Source organism: Zingiber officinale, chromosome 5B, assembly GCF_018446385.1.
Source record: "Zingiber officinale cultivar Zhangliang chromosome 5B, Zo_v1.1, whole genome shotgun sequence".
Taxonomy (NCBI): Eukaryota; Viridiplantae; Streptophyta; class Magnoliopsida; order Zingiberales; family Zingiberaceae; genus Zingiber; species Zingiber officinale.
In genome coordinates this window covers 131,897,287-131,916,169 of record NC_055995.1, presented here as the reverse complement: position 1 = coordinate 131,916,169, position 18,883 = coordinate 131,897,287, and the positions used below count along the sequence as shown (strand labels likewise).

General features: G+C 37.8%; 2 protein-coding genes across 3 annotated transcripts; both read left to right on the top strand.

Annotated features, from left to right (window-relative positions):
• The first annotated feature begins 7,423 nt into the window (after positions 1-7,423).
• On the top strand, positions 7,424-14,606 carry LOC121986066. 2 transcript variants are annotated; one of them, XR_006113333.1, is made up of 3 exons: positions 7,425-8,780; positions 12,132-12,206; positions 12,305-12,550. XR_006113333.1 is itself a non-coding variant. In XM_042539861.1 (2 exons), the coding sequence occupies exon 1, from the start codon at positions 7,487-7,489 to the stop codon at positions 8,765-8,767; it is 1,281 nt and encodes a 426-aa protein (XP_042395795.1). In that variant the 5' UTR covers positions 7,424-7,486; the 3' UTR covers positions 8,768-8,780; positions 14,285-14,606. The 2 variants fall into 2 exon arrangements, 1 of the variants encoding a protein (XP_042395795.1); XM_042539861.1 differs by lacking the exons at positions 12,132-12,206; positions 12,305-12,550 and adding an exon at positions 14,285-14,606 and having other exon boundaries at positions 7,424-8,780.
• LOC121987057 (cinnamoyl-CoA reductase 1-like) lies at positions 12,146-18,464 on the top strand. The gene is made up of 6 exons (XM_042540963.1): positions 12,146-12,206; positions 12,305-12,338; positions 16,558-16,619; positions 16,688-16,860; positions 16,920-17,105; positions 18,393-18,464. The coding sequence occupies exons 1-6, from the start codon at positions 12,146-12,148 to the stop codon at positions 18,462-18,464; spliced, it is 588 nt and encodes a 195-aa protein (XP_042396897.1).
• The last annotated feature ends 419 nt before the right edge of the window (positions 18,465-18,883 follow it).

Sequence of the window (18,883 nt, the reverse complement as noted above, 5' to 3'; positions counted from 1 at the left end):
AATCACTAACACCTTCGTTTTACTTGGTATTCATCTCCTTGAGGTAACTAATCCAATGATCCACTCTTCTCACTCACAGAGGCAGTATGAAAACCTTATTCTCGGAGGCGGAGAAGCCTCGTACAAGCTCAAATATAACAAATGCAAATAAGAAACACAAATTAGGTTACAAAGAAATCAAAAATGACTTTACAACATGAACCTTACTTTGTTTGCTCTTTTCTTGTTTTGGATTGCCTTGTGGTGGTGGAAACTTCTCCAAACACCCAAGAACCGACAACCAAAAATGTACGAGAGAATTGCTTCAAAATGTTGATGAAAACCCTTTTCTAGGGTTCTTTGATGCATCCCAATTGATTTAGCTCACTCCTAATCGATTGTCACGCATGATCAAACAATTCAACCTGTAGAACGACTCTTTTTAAACTCTTAATCGATTGATGAACCATCCCAATTGATTCAGAAGGCCTTAATTGATTCCTAAGCTTCTGTTTCTTCATACGATTGGTCAATCGATTGTCTTGGGCTGAATTGATGGACCAATTGATTCCCCTGTAGGTCCTAATGTGGCCGGCTAGAGGGAGGTGAATGACATGTGATCAGAGTTAGACAAAAAATATCTCTTGCCTTTGTTTAGTAAGGATGCAGAAGTTAATTAATAAAAAATAATTAACATAAAATAACAACTTAGAATAGTAGATAAAAGGCCAAAATTTTACTTGGTTACAACCTAGGTGGTTGTTAATCCAAGGCATTGAAAAGCTTACTAAAAGAATTCCTTTATTGAAGGCGGAGAAACCTTTTACACACATTGACAGCTCAGAAATAACTACAAAAGTTAATACTGAAGTTGCTGATTAATTCCTAGCTCTAAGGATTTTTTTATAGCTCTTGGAAAATCCTATCTATGGGTGGAAGGTGCTTTCAAGAGGGTTCAAGGCGCCTTCAAGTAGAAAATTTTATCCATCGAATATAAGGTTTTATCTTCGGCTAATGGCTACGGAAGGCCCCTTCAAGTGCTGGAAGGCGCAATTGACATTGTTCATGGAAAGCTCATTCCAAGCCATTGAAGGCGCTTTCCCTGAGGTAGACTAGCTCCTTAGCTGATATTCCTTCTTTTCGAACAGACTTCTGTTCCGGCTTTTCATCTATCAGAAGCATCGTGCGTGTCCTTCTCGTTTCATCGACGTACTCTTCCGTAGCTTCTCATCCCTCGGATGCACTGAGCCCATTAACTCATTTCTCATGCCATCCTTCTCGTTCGTTGCGTCTTCCGCTCGACTTTTTACATTCCTAAGTCTCTACACACTCAAACACAAGACATCAAATAACGCAAAACCTAACTTGACTTGGTTGATCAAATCAAAATCATCTCGGGGTATTAACAATCGAGGTCGGATCCTCTAGTCCGCATTTTGTTGATTAGAGAATGACCCACTTACATGCATTAGTGGGATTGATGGTCCCGATCTATTTTACAGGTGGGGGTCATCAATCCCCACCAATGCATGCAAAGGGACCATTCTCTAGTCCGCAAAAACAGACTAGAGGATCTCCTCTACTAATAATCTCCCCCTTTCTGAGGTGATCAATCCAAGTTAAATTAGGGTTAAAAAATAGTAATATAATAGTTAAAATAATTGCATGAAATAAATATGCAATATTAAAACAATTAATATTCAAAAAAATGCCTCCCCTAGATTTAATCTAATATTTTTCACCTTTGATCACATTAAAAATAGGGATAAAAATTCTAAGGGAAACACAATTCATAACTAACACTTAGAAAAATCTTGAATGTTATATTTCAAAAATCTGAATTTTTATGATTTATAAACCAATTTTGGAACAAATAATTTTAAAATTATTTTTAATTATTGAAAATTTTTGTGACGATTAACCAGACATATCCAAAACAGTGATAAAATTTTCACAAATAAAAGAAATTAATATAAACAATAGTAAATTATTTTCTATGGGAAGATGTATTTTAAAAAATACTTAACAAATAAATTTTGAGTTAAAGATTTTTTATATCTTTTTCTCAATATGTAAAACAGAAGTTACATCTTTAGAAAACTTAAATTTTTAAAGATTGACTTTTTGAGAATTTTTAATATTAAAAATTAATATTTTTTAAGAAGTTCATAGAAAATTAAATAATAGTTAAAATATTTTATTGATAGAGAACATGATATTTTATCAAAATAAAATCAAAAAGTATTCTGGGAAATAATTTTAAATTTAAAGATATGATTTTCGTTAAAAAATTCATAAAAATAATATATCGATAAATTTTTTTGAAAATTTTTCTATAGATAAGTAATAAAATATTTTTTCTTAAAAAAATAATGATCTAATTAATTTCGAATAGAAAAGTTATGAAACAAAAAATAATTTTAAACATGCAATGAAAATATTAATGCAAATAAAAATTAGAATATGTATAAAGATTTTAATCTAAGCATTATTTTGATACTCTATAGGAATAAATTTCTGTGATAATTTTTTAATTTGATTCTTATGATATATAAAATATCAATTTAGCCTTTGATAACTTTTTAAATTTGAAGTAGCAAAATTCGAATATGCAGAATTCTTTAAATTTTCTATTTGTTTTTAAAAGTTTTTATTTTCAATTTTCATCTTGTTGAAATCTTCTAATCAGCAAAATTTTACTAAAGTTCCTTTTAGTTCTATGTTTTCCTTTAATAATTTTTTATTTTCATTTTTTAATTGACATGAATTCTTAGACAGCATTTTAATAAACTTGTATAACTTGTCAGAAGGTAGAGATCTTACCTTACTTATCTTGTCGATCTCGTTATTTGATGCTCCCCCTATAGTGCTACTTCCTCTGACGTTGCTCCCCCTTCATTAATGCTCTCGATGCTCATTTTGGATGAGCTTGATTCGTCATCTTTTTGGTGACTTGCCATCAGCGCAAGTCCGACATAGACTTCAATCTCCGACTTTGATGATAACATTTTGTCCTACATCGCATTTAGGTTTTTGTGCTTCTTCTGGGTTGGTCTTTTGTCCTTGTCCTTGTTCTTTAGTTTTAGGCAGTTATTTTTTATGTGCTCTTCTTCATTGTAGTGAGAGCATCTCACTTTCTTTTTTCTTCTTTTCTTGGCCTACACTTCATTAAATTTATTAGATCTAAAAAATTTCTTAAATTTTCTTACCATAAATGTCGTTTCATCATTGTCGAGAGATGTTTCAGAATCCAGTTCGTCCATTTTTATTTTTAAGGCAATGTTCTGATTCGTCTCCTTCTTTAGTTTTGCACATCTAGATTCATGAATTTTAAAGGTAGAAAATAATTGTTCTAGATTACTTATCTCTAAGTCCCTAGAGATCTAGCATGCATCTATTAAAGTTAACTATTCCGGTGTTCTTGAAAAAGCGTTAAGTGCATACCTTAGCGAATCTGGATTAGTTACCTTTTTTTTCGAGATTCGTGAGTTTGATGATTAGCTCCTTTAGCTTGATGTGCAGTTGAGGGACCGTTTCACCTTCCTTCAATCGAAGATTTGTTATGGTTTTGAAGTAGATCTCTTCTTGCGAGCTTGGCTTCGGAGGATCCTTCGTGAAGCTCCAGGAATTTTTTCCAGAGCTCTTTTGTAGACTTGTAGACTCCGATCCTATTGACCTCTTGTGGTGGTAGCGTACTTAGCAGATGAAATTCTGCTTTTCGTTGGCCACAAATTCAGCTTGATTCTTCTTTGCCCAATTTTCTTCTTTCTTTAGATCGCCGTTGTTGTTGGTAGATACTACAAAACTATTTTTTAAGATTAGAAAAATATCAAAATCTATTTTGAAGTATGCCTCCATTTTCTTCTTCTAGTGGGCGAAGTCTCCCTTGAACTTAGGAGGCTGGATAGTTGTTCCGGCCATCGTCTTCTGTGTTTCGGTCGACGGTTAGTCCTTCTGAAGTGGTTGAACTCTGATACTAATTGTAGGTCCCGATACAGTTGGCTAGAGGGAGGTGAATAGCCTATGATCATAGTTAGACAAAAAATATCTCTTGCTTTTGTTTAGCAAGGATGCACAAGTTAATTAATAAAAAATAATTAACATAAAATAACAACTTAAAAGAGTAGGTAAAAGGTTAGAATTTTACTTGGTTATAACCTATATGGTTGTTAATCCAAGGCGTTGAAAAACTCACTTAAAGAAATCCTTCTTTAATGGCGGAGAAGCCTGTTACACATATTGATAGTTCAGAAATGACTAGGAAAGTTAATACTAAGTTGTTGATTAATTCCTATCTCTAGGGGTTTTTTTATAGTTCCTAGAAAATCCTATCCATGGGTGGAAAATGCCTTCAAGTGGTTCAAGGCGCTTTCAAGTGGAAAACTTTATCCGTCGAAGATAAGGTTTTATCTTCGGCTATCGGCTAGGGACGACACCTTCAAGTGCTGGAAGGCACTTTCGACACTGTTCATGGAAGACGTTATTGGATCAAGAAGACACTGGGGGGGGGGGGGGGGGGGGGGAAAAAAATTCTTTGCTTTTTTAGAAAATCTAGAATACGCAACAGAAGAAAAACAAGAAAGTATAAACGCTAACACAAGAAATTTTTTACTTGGTTTCGAGTCTTTTGACGACTCCTACTCCAAGGCTCACATTTGTTAAGTACTTTCATTTAGCAATCACTATCAGTTCGAAAATGAGTTACAAAGATTTGAGTATAAGAATTGAAATGTAAATGTTACTGACAAATAGAAAGGAAATTTGAAGAAGTCTATATTTTTTGAACTTCGGAGCAGCCTTTTGGTGCTGTCGGAGCCTTTTTGGAGCAGTACATGAATATTAAAGTTGTAGCAGATGATTATGTGAAGCTGCTGGTCGAAGACCTTTATATAGGTCTATTCCGGGCGCTAGGAATCCCACCGGGCACCTGGACTATTACTGACGTGACGATCTCTCATCGAAACTTGATCCATTAAGTTTATCCACCTTCGGGCGCCCGGACCCCCTCCAGGCGCCTGGACTGTTGATATAGGTTCAACCAGTTGTCGCGCTCTAACTCAGATTCTAGATAAATTTTCTGGTCCGAGTGCCTGGACTAGCTCCGGTCACTTGGATCACCTGGGTGCCTGGTCACCCTCCTAGTGTAGCTAGTCTGAGCGCCCGAATCAACTTTGGGCCTTCGACATAGCTGGTCCGAGACCCCAAATCAACTTCGGGTGGCCATACCACTCTTTTTCAGCCTTCTCTGAACTTCGGCCGGTTGTCAAGTCTCGCGGATCTAATCGAACTTCTTACCAGATATTAGGTCCTACAGATCTATCCGGACTTCGCACCAGCTATTGGGGCCCATGAACCTAGCTGAATTTCAGCCTGGTGTCAGGTCTTCCAGCTCTATCAGCTCCTGCACACTTGGTAAAATAATTAGATCATAAATACTCTAACTTTAATCCACTTATCATTTATCAAAATCTTAGTTAGATCATTAGTGCAAATTGCACTAACATGCGTCTTCCAAGACATTGCAGGCGCCTTCCCTGAGGCAGACCAGCTCCTTATCTGATCTTCCTTCTTCTCGAATAGGCTTTAACTTCAGCTGCTAGTCCCTCAGAAGCGTTGCGTGCGTCCTGGTTCCATAGGCGTACTCTTCCGTACCTTCTTGTCCCTCAGATGCACCGAACCCATTGACTCGTTTCCTATGCCATCATTCTCATTTGCCGTATCTTCCGCCCGACTTCTTGCATTTCTAAATCCCCCTGCACACTCAGACGTAAGACATCAAATAATACAGAGCCTAACTTGACTTGGTTGATCATATCAAAACCATCTCGGGATACTAACATCCCCAACTCTCTATTTCGTCACGACAAACATCTCTTAAATGATTAGAAACTTACCTAATCGATTAAGATGCTCTTAATTGATTCCTCTAATTAATCTTTAACACTGCCAGAAGCGATTACTTAATTAATTTCAACACCTTCTGTGTTCTCTGACAAAAGCCCCTAATCAATTAGCCCAATTGATTGGGGCATGCTTAATCGATCAGGTCAATCAATTCTCAACGTTATTCTCACATGAAAATGCCTCTTAATCGATTAGGTAACTCCCCTTATTGATTAAGCTTAAGTCCAATCAATTATCCTAATTGATTGCCTAACCCTAACTGCTTGATCGAGTCTAGGATTTCCTTACCCAACATTCGATCAATCGTGACTTGTTGAGATTTTTCGTTGCCTAGCATCCAGTTAACCTGGATCTATCAAGATTCAAGACTTCTTTACCAAGCGTTTGGTCCTCCTTAACCCACTTGAACTTTCGATCACCAAGTACGGTCCTCCTTGACTCACTTGGATTTTCCTTTTGCCTAACTGCAGTTAGAGCTTTCTTTTACCAACGTGTGATCCTCCATGACTGACTTGGACTTTTATTTACCTAACCACGATTAGGGTTTCTATTGCCTAGCCCCACTAGAACTTTCACACTAAGTATCTGATCCTCCTTGATATATTTGTATTTTCCTCTTACTAACCTTTCTGTTAGACTTCCCCTTGCCTAACCCTAGTTAAGGATTTCCCAGTTAAGTATCTGGTCCTTTATAACCTGCTTGACTTTTCGCTCATGCATTGTCTAAAAATCAAAACTCAAGTTAGAATCCACTTGAGCTTAGTTAAATTGGTCAACCTTGATTAGAGGATGATTATACCAATAATCTCCTAACATGACTAAGATCAAGTTGGCTTGAGTTTGAGTTTCTATATTTGACAATAAGTGAGAGAGAAGAAAAGTAGGTCAAGGGGTGACCATATACTTATATGGGGAAGTCCTAACTAAAAGTTAGGAAATGGAAAGTCCTAACTGGAGGTTAGGCGACAGTAAAACCCTAGTTGGGAACTAGGCATTGAAAGTCCTAGCAGAGCTAGACAGTGAAGATCTAGTTGAAAACTAGACAATAAAATTTTAGTGAGGTTAGGAATAGAAAAGTTTAAGTGGATCAAGGAGTATTACTTGTTAGCAAAGGAAAACTCTAACTGTGGTTAGACAAGAGAAAATCCTACTGAGGTTAGGTAAGATGGAAGTCTATCGAGTAACTAGTCCTAACTTGAGTTTGGTAAAGAAAAATCTAAGTGGGTCAAAAAAGATCGTACATTGATAAAGGAAAATCTTAATTATGGTTAAGTAAGAAAAAATCCTAATTAAGATTCGGTAGGATGAAAATTTACTAAGTAGTCTTAACTAACTAAAGGTTAAATAAAAACAAAAATTTAAATGGATTAGGGAGAACTGCAATCCGTCTACTTGCTTTATTTCAAACTGCCCTACGTCTTATGATTTGGAAAATTTCTAAATTTGTATGCGACGTTTGGAATTTGGATGGATAAATTCCCAGGTGTGCGGCCTCACGGAGCCCTTAATTGTTATAGGCCTTTTGATTTATTTCATTTTATTTTATGTTTTTTGCTTGTCCAATCCCTTTCTTCCTTCCTCTGCTCCGAGTCCACACACGCAGATGGAAGCGGCATCGAAATGGATGACGACGCCGATGATACCATCGCTTCTCCGTTCCCTCCCGTTTTCCAACAACTACTCCGCAACTAGATCGTTCTCCTCCTCCTCCTCCTTTTTCTCCACCAGAAGCCATCGGCAGAATCAACCACTGCTTGTCTCTGCTTCCTGCACAACTCCACCACTTCCCTCATCGGCCTCCACGACTTCCTTCCAAGGCATGGTGTTCGATGTTGGCTCCTCGCCTTCCTGGGACAGCTACGAGATCGGCTCCCCCGTCGTCAAACGTTACCTCGGCGACGACGAGGCGCGCTGGCTCATGTGGTACCACGGAAGAGGCGACAATGTTGACGGGGACTCCATCGGCATCGCAGTGTCCGAGGACGGCATTGAATGGAAGAGGGCGACCGGTGCGGTCGCTTCCGGCGACGACGTTGGCCAAGTCATGCTCCCCAGCTCCGACTGGTGGGCGTTTGACACGGCCGGCGTCAGGCCCTCGGACGTCCTCATCATGTCCAGCGAGAAGATCACGACTCCGGGCGCCGTCTACTGGCTTTATTACACCGGATTTAGCCAGGAGAAACTGGAGATCGCTAGTGAGGGAGCGGCATCTCATTCTCTCCCTCGGTCCGTGTCTCTTCCTGGCCTCGCCATCAGCCAAGATGGCCGCTACTGGGCGAGGATCGAAGGCGACCACCACAGCGGTGCCCTCTTTGAGATTGGTTCCGCAGGGGAGTGGGACTCCTCCTTCGTGGAGTCGCCAAAGCTTGTGTACCATGGCCGAGAGGATCTGAGGATGTACTACCACTCGTTCGATCAGGCGAACCGCTGTTATGCCATCGGCATTGCCAGGTCCAGGGATGGGATTAGGTGGGTGAAGCTGGGGCAGGTCCTTGGCTGCGGCCCCTTTGGAGCTTTCGACGAGGCTGGTGTGAGGAATGCCCATGTCGTGAGGAACCAGATAAATGGTTCGTACTTGATGGCCTACGAAGGTTTATCTGTCGACGGGGTATCACATATTGGCTTGGCGGTGTCTCTGGACGGATTGAAGGACTGGAGACGGTGCAATGGCAAGCCAATTCTTGAGCCTTCCACTGACGAAGATGCATGGGATAACAAAGGAGTAGGGGCGCCGTGTCTGCTCCAAATTGCAGATGGAAGGAAAGAAGAATGGAGGTTGTACTATATGGGCATCGGTAAGGGCAGAGGAACCAGGATTGGAATGGCTGTATCTGATGGCTTGGAGCATGGTGAATTCAAGAAATGGGTGGGAGCACAACTTTAAGCCGAGATCAATGGTTTGTCCTTCTACATACTCTACTTTTATTTTCAGCTATTAGAGACTAAAGTTATTAGTTTGCTTTAGCAACCAAATGACCAAATGCCTCTAGATAGATTGGAGACTAACCTTGCAACAATTTCTAAGACCCATCACCTCAACTACACACTTTGCATTTCCAAATTTGATTTCTAGAACTTGGAATCACCTCCACCACGAGGTCACGTGGTGGGATTTTCATATTCAATGGTAGAATAACACAAATACAAAAGTAAGAAGAAGAAGAACAATTTAATGTAGTTTAGAGTAACCCTATCCTACAAAAGGAATTCCGAGTTTATAATGCTAGAGCAAAAGCACAATCAAAATTGAACAAAGTTCTCCCCACCCATATCTTTATCAACCCTCCACTCCTCTCTCAACACTAATGAAAAAAACTATAGAAAATCTCACTTCTAGCATTTTCCAATTCCTAGAGAGAAAAAAAACACTACTGTCTATAAATAAAATGGCATCACACAATGTTCAAACACACTCTAAATTGCCTTCTAAGCTGTAGGTCATTTCATAGGTGAGAAAACTCACAACCTCCTTCTTTGTAGACAAAATCTCACCTTAAAATTGATGAAAATAATTAACCACGCTCTATGTAGTATAAGTTAGGGTGTTGTTGGCGCATGGACTATTGGGCTTGTGCAACACTTGCTAATCATAATAAATTTTCATCTCAATGAGAGGCGGCTCCATTGCCCTTGATAGGTAATCCTCTGAAATGATCTACTTCAACCTACTCCACCACTACATATGTAAGTCATATGATATTTATCTTCATCTTTGCCAAGCTTATGTGTGATTAGTTTGGTCGATGATGTTACTCAATGGAGATTCTTTGAATCTATCTACTATCAAATAATTTATGGATATGCTTTGTCCATATGATGTTTTGACGGGCCTTGTGTCACTTGAGCCCTCTATATGTGCTACCAATTTCACATGCCCTGGGGATATCTCCATATGATACACGCCCAACATATGTGCTATGTAAAGCTACTTACCACGAGCAAGCCTCTAAACTCTACTGGCTGCACTTCTAAATTTAAGTAGCTCAATTTGATCAAATTCAGCCTCATCTCTAAGACAAGAGTCATTTGTCCTAAGCTGTGTTATGCTAGACCATGTAACTAGAATCTGATTGCATTGAGAACCTCCACTTCTAGTCATCTCCCAAATTCAAGGTTGTGGTTACACTTATATGAAATGCGTCAAACAACTATCATTGTGTAAGCTGAATCCAAATATCAAGCTGTAGAAGCATTTTTTTCCTCTATAATGACATGAACAACATTTTTAGCCTTAACTATCCAAGCAATTGCTTCTGACATTACTATATGCTTTGCATCTATATTGTTGAACATTTTTTGAAGACCTAAGTCAGGATTATGATCTATGTTGTTGAGATCCTTGCTCATGAGACTTTTCCTTCCTGACCCCTCTATGTAACTAGTCACTCCCACTTGAACATGAAACAATAGCTTTATACTTTCTTCGAGTAACATATCTTATAGCTTTATTTGCCACCTTCTCTAGAGTCACCTTATCTATCCTACCAACAAGAACAGTCTCCATAAAAAGGATTAAATGAATTAAACAATAAAATAGTAGATGTTTATGCCAAAGTCACCATTTGAGATCTACTGTCTGATCTTGGTGAACTTATTTATAAAGACTTAGAATGTCTTTAGGTACTCTATCAAGTTTTCATCTCATATGTAGCTTATGTAATCTCTTTTTGAAATGGATTTAGTTAACGATACTATTTGTCATGTAATCCACCTCCAATTTTTTCCTAACATGATGTTATCTATAGTCTGATGGTAGTGATGATTTTTGCCTCTATCAACTTTTAATCACTCTTTGATATCATGATAGTTGACCATTCTCTCTGCAAGTAGAGAACCATAGACCCACTAGATTAATAGATCTTATATTCTCAATCACCACAATGAGAAATTGTACCTCCCATTGAACCTTTGAATAAGAACCAAACCCTTTGACATTTATTGGCATTTTTATCTTCCTTATCTCTCATGTTGATTGCTTTATTTACTACCAACTCAGAATGCACTGCTAGAAATTTGAAAACTCAAGTGTTAAGCTTTGACATAACTTGTTCTAATCACAAGTATCTCTGCTATCACTTGATTACATTGTAAAATTCTCAGCAATGTTTGTTATAATTTTTCATCACAAACTAGATGTATGTATTTTCAAATTTCGATGTCTTTAAAATGAAAAATCACATCTACCGCAAGGCTATATGGTTGAATCTTCAGTTGTAAAATAACACAAACACACAAGAATGAATACAAACAATTTCATATGGTTCAACACAAAGTCTACTCCACGAGAAGTTAAATTCTATAATATGTCAGTGCAAAAGTGAAATAAAGACCAGGAAAAGTATTATTCAGACCTTGTTGTACAACAGACCTCTCAATTAATGATCCTATAAAACCTTCTTCTCTCCAAGCAATATGAGATGGTAAGTGGATGACAAATTTGCCCAATAAGCAAGGGTCGAATCCCGGGGCTGGCGGGGCATAAATCCCCGCACCTCGGCATAATTCATCCTTTTATCCATCTTACCTCATTTAATGTGATTTATTTCCCTCATGATGGTCCTGGGGCGGGTTGACGGGGGTGTTGGGGGCGAGCATTCACCTTTTGCCGAATATGGTATTCCACAATTTCAAACATGCATTGAGGTGTCTCTTAGGTTCCTGAACATTCCATCCCTCCTCGAAGAACCTTAACCAAACTAGAGAAACCCTAAAATAGGGTTCACTACTCATTGGGCCATTTCTAGAACAAATGGACCATAATTCAGGTAGTAGGCACTAGGTGTTGCTGGTGGATGGACTGTTGTTCCAGTGCAGGACTCACCGACCACAACGGAAGGGTCTACAACACTCAAGTGGATAGGTGAGGCATAGATGGAAGAGGCTCTTGTTTCACCGTCTAAATTTTATTGCACGAGGCATTTGGTTGTGGAATTTTAATTGGTCATTATATAAGCTAATGCGCCTAGAGTAAGATTGATCCTTTAAGTCTTGTTTTCCATTGTCAATTTTCTCATATGAGAGAACCCCTATTACCATTTAAGATATTAGGTTTCCTAATGATTATTTTTGTCGTTACTTATTTAACTATCACCTAGATACTCCTCGATCATCTTGATTATGGCACGGGCAAAATCATAGATTTATTTATTTTATTTTCTTCCCCGTGTTTCTTTTCAAGTAGTTTTCCATCAACTTTGTGCATACACATGATTCATTCCTATTTATTTGGGTTCATTGTATTTAATTAGGTAAATCCTATTGAATGGTGGTAATTGCTCTCTTGTTGGCAAAGGCCATTGTCTCGGTGGAGTATTTTCGTCTAGGTAAATCCAGTTCTGCACAACTGATCCATAATCATCTTCCCTCTCTACCTACGATGTCTTTTTCACATAAATTTCAATTATCAATTTTATTTTTTCAGATGGTTGTTTGGAAGATAAAAGTGTCGTCAACGAGTAAGTATTGAGAGGATTGATAAAGAGATTAATGCATGCAATAAGAAATCGAATGATTTTTTTTTTTTTTTTTTTGTAATTGGATCTATTGAGTGGGTTTATCTTGTGAAAACCACTTGCGATTGATGGTTGAAGATTTATGTGAAGATGTTCATTATGGCAACATAGATAGCTCTACCGAAGATGATTTCATACTGATGAGTCTTGATGAATTTTGGACTTCTCAGAAAAATCCTTACATTGTTTGCTTCACAAAGTATTTGGATTCTATTTGAATTATGGTAGTTACCTTGGTGTTGATCATCTCAAACTCAAATTGTCAAGTAGGAGTTTGTTCATGTATCTAACTTATGTTCGAACACATACCTGCTAATGTTGTGGTGTTGTATGAGAGGACTGTGTAATGAGAAAAAACAATGCTTCATTCTAATCCTTTTCCTTCTTTTACTTATTTACTATCTCTGGTTAGTCACCATATTTTAACGCTCCAATAGTGCTTAGATGGATCTTGAGATCAGTCATAGTTGACTAGAGGAAGATAAAGTTGTAGAGAAGTTTCTTACAATAATTGATGTACCATTTATTTTAGCTCATCCGAAAAGTTCAATAATGTATTTTCTTTGATAGATAACTCAAACTTTAGTGTGGAAAAAACTCAATACTAATGGAAAAAGCAGAAGATAATTTAATCATTACTATTTTTTTACACTATCATCCACGTAAATATGAAAAATAAAAATATTATTGTATTTATAGAATAAAGAAAAGTCCATTTTTGAACCATAAAATTTCTGAGATATTGTCAATTAAATAATGAAATCATACTCGAGGTACTTGTCATAAATCATATATTGAATTTTTTTTTTGAGTATATAAACATGTTTTAGACATGAATAAATGAACTCAAGTGAACATAGTCTCCTCGAGTTGATTGTGAAGAAAATTATTTTAAACATCTAGTTGTCAGACTAGTTAGATGGAGTTTACAACTATAGATAGTAATAATTGTAAGTACTCTAAATTAGTGATCAATCGAGTTAGGTTAGGTTTTGTGTTATCTTGATGCCTTGTGCCTAAGTGTGTAGGAATTTAAGAATATAAAAAATCGAGCGGAAGATGCAGCGGATGAGAAAGATGACATGGGAAGTGAGTCGACAGGCTTGGTGCATCTGAGGGATGAGAAGCTATGGAAGAGTACATTGGTGGACGATAAGGAACGTATGCGGTGCATCTGAGGGACGAGAAGTCGGGAAGGAAGTCTGCTCGAGGAGAAGGTCGGAGTTGGGGTTTTTGGGTAAGCTCAACTCCAGATGGTCAGAGCATCATCCAAAGAAGAGCAAAGAAGAGCTAACTAGTTTTGAAGGTTAACTGGTCGAGCTATCTGGTGGAAGGGGCCCTCAAGGTGATGGAAGGAGCCTTGTCACCTTTTCATGGAAGGCGCCCTCAAAGTGATGGAAGATGCCCTTAATCTGGTGGAAGGCGCCCTCATGGTGATGAAAAGCACCTTTAATCTGGTTGGAGGCACCCTAGACCTCTTTGGAGGCGCCTCTAGTTGCCATTTCACAGATAAACTCTATCCTCTTAGAGGTGCCCTAGATTTCTTTGGAGGCGCCTCCAAGCGACGAATACCAACAATTACTTCATCCCGGGAGGCTATAAAAAGCCTCATGGTGCTAGGAATAAAGCAACAACTCTTGTATTTAATTCCTAATTTTTTTGAGCTTTCAAAGTGTGTAAGAGGCTACTTCACCTTCAACGAAGGAGTCATTCTAGTGGAACTTTCATTGCCTAGGATTAATAATCACTTAGGTTGTAACTAAGTAAAATCATAGTCTTCTTACTTATCATTTTTAAGTTGTTACTCTTTTTATGTTAATTGCTTATTCTTAATTAATTGTTCATCCTTACTAAGCAAAAACAAGATATTTGACTAATTTATTTTTCAGGGCTATTCACCCCCTTTAGTCTGGTCACACCTGGACCTAGCATGAAGTTAAAAAAGAAGAATATATGTGGAACAAAAAGGAGCAAGTCGACTTCGTGGCAAACTACAAAGTAGAGTTTCATCTGCTAAGCATTTTGGTGTCCGAATAAGTCAATTGGATCAGCAGCTATGACTCGGCTAAAGAACTTTGAGAAAATATTCTAGAATTGCACGAAGGGACCTCAGAAGCTAAACTCGCAAGACAAGACTTGCTCCAGAATTAACTTAGCAACCTCTAGATGAAAAAGGAAGAGACAGTAGCTCATCTACACACAAGAATAAAGGAGTTGATCACTTGACTAACGAACACCTCAGAGAAATTGTAACTAATCGGAACTCACAAAGGTGTGCATTAAATACGTTCCCTATCAGAAATATTAGATTATGCTTGATTTCTAAATAAACATAATAACTAAATGCAGAAAAATAAATCAATTGTTGCTTCCGGCTATTGATATTTAAAAAACACTTAAACGCTTGGACACCACTTTTTTTGCTTAATGCTTTAGAGGTTTTTAAATACTCTAAACCTTTATCTATAGATGATGTTATTATTCTTGAAAGACGTGTATGTTTAGGGACCCTAAAAGCCACTATTTATAAGGACTCATTACCATCATTGAGTCAATCTTTAATATTGTGGCAAATCATGATGAAATAATCATACATATTAAAAGATATGATAAAATAATCATACCATATTAAAAGATATAATATAGGTAAGATTTTAATTAATTATGCTAATTTAAATCTTATAATATATAAACTTTATTAAGACAAGATTGTGTCTTAACAAATATGTGTCACTTAATAAGGAAAGATTTGTAATCAAAATAAAATATTTCCAATATTCTCTTACTTGACACATATGTATTTCATCATTCACTAAATGAGTGTACACGATACATGAATCATGACGATAGCTTCTCTAAACGTGAGTATTATCTTCCATGTATTAGATTGTATCATGCTTCTATCTCTTAATGAATAAACCTTATGTTTATTCAAAGTCAACTTTAGTAATATTTCTTAAATTAATTAATGTGCACATGAGTATGAGAGAAATATCATAATTGAGTTTCATTGATAACCAAATTGTTCTAACAATAAAAATTACATAAAGGAACCAAGTCTCATTCTCTCTACTTGATCCCTAAATTTTAACGGTGGCATATATTAGTCAAAGGATTAACAATCATCAATTCAGTACTAATATGCTCAATAATCACGGTCTTATTTCTAACATGTTCTTAGCCCGGGAGCTTACCAAACTATGTAGTTGAGTGTGACTGGTGCTCGTAGCCTGGGAGCTCACTAACTCTATGTGATTATATTTATTTTCATGTTTAGCTTATGTACACGATGATGCTTATGATTATACTCATCCTTAGTATCATTACAACAAAATTGTTAAAAGACAACATCATAAAGACAACGATTTTAGAAGGAACTGTTGTTAATTTGGTAAAAGACAACGGTTTTTGACAAAATCGTTGTCTTTGAGCGCCCGAAAAAAATAAAAGACAACGATTTTGTAAAAACCGTTATTATTGAGCAACTTTTTGTAAAATCAACAACACCTTTTACAACAGTTTTCTAAAACTGTTGTCTTTAAGCGCGTTTTTAATGGTCAAAGATAACAGTTTTAATAAACCGTTGTCTTTGACTTAATTCTTTCGCCGTTTTTCCCCGCTTCGTCGTTTTTGTTGTAGCAGTGATTTGCTTCCCTCTCTCTGAAAATTTTTTGACGCCCTGTTTTCCCCCTTAGCCTACCCGAACCCTAACCCTCTGTTTGGATGGGGTGAGGTAAGGTTTATTAATGGAAGGGGATGGAAGGGGAAGGGAGGGGAAGGGAGGAAAAGTAATATATTTATCTTGCCCTTGTTTGGAAGGGAGGGAAAGTTCAAAGGGATGGAAATGAAGGTTAAATATATAAATTTACAAAAATATCCTCTTATTTTTTTAATAAATCTGCATGTGAAAATATAAATAAGGATAAAATTGAGATAATTTTTCCTTACCCTTCCTTACACCCCAATTTGGGGTGTAAGGAATTTCGCTGATTCCCGATCATGCAAGGGGAAGCTTTACCCTTCTCTCCCCTTCCCCTTCATGGCTCACTCTCTCCCAAACAAGTGTAAAATTTTTTTTTTACCCATGTTTACCTTTCCCTCCCCTTTACTCACCTCCTCCCAAACATAGGGTAAACCTCTCGCCTCATACGATCTTTCTCAGGAGCGTGGGTGGTTGCTGCTGCTTGTGCAGATTGCTGGGTGGAGGCGGAGGCGGAGGCGGAGGTGCTCCTCTTCCTCTCTTCTCCGCCTCCCCCTCCTCTTCCACTTTCTCTTTACCTAAACTTCTACAGGAGACGAGGTCGAGACGGCGCACCTACGATCCCTACCTAGCGCCTCCAATCGCCTTCGCCTCTTCCAGATCGACCTCCTTGATCCGGACTCCATCCTCGCAGCCATCCACGACGTCTCCGGGGTGTTCCACCTCGCCTCGCCTTGCATCATCACTCGCGTCCAGGATCCCCAGGTCCGTATTTTCCCTTCCAGATCTCCTCCCTATTCTAACCTCGTTTCCTTTATGATCAGAGGGAACTACTAGATCCAACGGTGACGGGGACTCTCAACGTTCTCCGCGCGGCCAAGGAGAGCGGAGTGCGTCGGGTGGTCGTCACATCGTTGATCTCTACCATCGTCCCCCGTCCTGGATGGCCAGCGGATCGGGTCAAGGACGAGAGCTGCTGGACTGACCTTGATTACTGTCAGCAGAAAGAGGTGAGAATTTAAGATCACATCACAAGCCCTAAGCCTTCAAGCGGATGCTGTGTTGCAGTTATCACCTTCTGTGTGAATGTTGACTACAAAGTTTCAATATGAGTTTGAAAATAGAGAAATTTCAGGTTCATTTGGGTACGGTTTGGAGGCTCATTAGATTAGTCTGAAAATTTTCAAATTATTTTGGTTTGGTTCAATTTGAAAATTTTCTAGTGGTTCAATATAACAAACATGGCCAGCCTTATAGCACACTGTTTTATGAGTTGAACAATATTGTTTTCTTTGGCTTTTTCATGTCAATAATTTAATACTGAATTAGTCGGGAGGTTGAACCTAACCTTTACCTTAGGAAACAATAAAAGATGACTTATGTATGAGGCCTGCTTTCTTATACAATATAGGAACCCATGAAATTTCAGTTCATTCTAGGCCGCTCAACTCTCAACCCTTATGTGTAATATAATTGTCGTTTGCTAAAACAAAACAATTCCTTCTCTTATGCTTGAGCTAATGAAGAATAATGTCTTTTCTTGATTTGTGATTGTTGTTTTGATTGGCCACAGCAGATGATCCTGCAAAGGGTGGAGTTGGTGAAGATGCTCAGGTCTTTATTTATGCTCCACTATTTCTGTCATAATCCTAGTAATTTAAATGTCTGAAACTATAATTTTCGTGCACCCATTATCATCTAACGGTCTACAAATAAAAAATGCAGTGAATTTTACCAGCTGTAGGACAAGGACAATCAGGTAAAGGATGTTGTGAAAGAACAATATGGCATGTGGGCTGGTGATAGATTATTTGCAAATACTATTTGTCTACTGGAGTTGCATCACCTTTGAGTTTATGTCCGTTGAATGGCTTGATATTGACAATGTCATGTGTCTAGTAAGATATATATGGACATTAGAGTGGCTCTAATTCCAGTGTTCTTAAGTCCGTACTACTAGGCGTTGATATTTTTTGGTCTGTTTGAGAGTTTTTCATGTTTACATTTTAGTTCCTCATACGTTTGCAACTATTGAGCTTTTGTAATTATGCAATTGGAGAAGTGTTAGGGATAAGATGGCATCGTATCTTGTGAAATTTTCATTCTTTTCTTGTCTTGTTAGTCATTTTATAATCCAAGAGACATTTGTCGTCTTAGAATTTATGTTACCTGTTCGACGGTTCGAGCATTAAACTGTCATCTATTTTGGCCTTTGGAATTACTTGGTAGAGGAATGGTATCATCCTCACATCTGACTGTTGCAGTGCCTTTTCATAAATTATTGCAATTAACATCAGCATTTGCCAAGGCAAAATTTTCCTCCTGTTGATGAGATTCTTGTCCAGCAACAGAAGCTTTTTGAGCTCTAACGCAGAGAAATTAGTCTTTGAAAAACTAAAGTTGTCCTCAGGGAATGAACCTACCATGAGCAGAATGGGCACTAGCTTTGATTGAGGTATACTAAATTTACTATGAGAAATGATGACTCTGTGCTAATGCCCTGTAGTAGGCAAAGTGGTGAGTCCTTAGTTTTGTAGTAACAACTATTCTTAACTATCTAATTGTCTATGAAGTTGCATTTGCTTTCATTCTTCAAATTTGACTGAACAGTTGCTTTCCTTGTAAAAGACGTATTAGTGTACTTTTTGTTGTATATATTTTTCTAGTCAAAGAAAAGAGGACTTTCTTTGGAGGAGAAGCGTGAGCAGATTCTCCAAATCTTTTATGAGTCCCAAGACTTCTTCCTTGTATGCTTTCTAGTTCATAAGTCAATATTAATCCTAGATCT

What these genes read in the sequence shown, in the direction of transcription:
- LOC121986066 (XM_042539861.1), top strand. Translation starts at nt 7,487, where the DNA reads ATGGAAGCGGCATCGAAATGGATGACGACGCCGATGATACCATCGCTT.
- LOC121987057 (XM_042540963.1), top strand. Translation starts at nt 12,146, where the DNA reads ATGGTGGTAATTGCTCTCTTGTTGGCAAAGGCCATTGTCTCGGTGGAG. An exon ending in GGTGGAGTATTTTCGTCTAG is followed by an intron (nt 12,207 to 12,304) that starts GTAAATCCAGTT and finishes TTATTTTTTCAG; the next exon opens with ATGGTTGTTTGGAAGATAAA. An exon ending in CTCGCGTCCAGGATCCCCAG is followed by an intron (nt 16,861 to 16,919) that starts GTCCGTATTTTC and finishes CTTTATGATCAG; the next exon opens with AGGGAACTACTAGATCCAAC.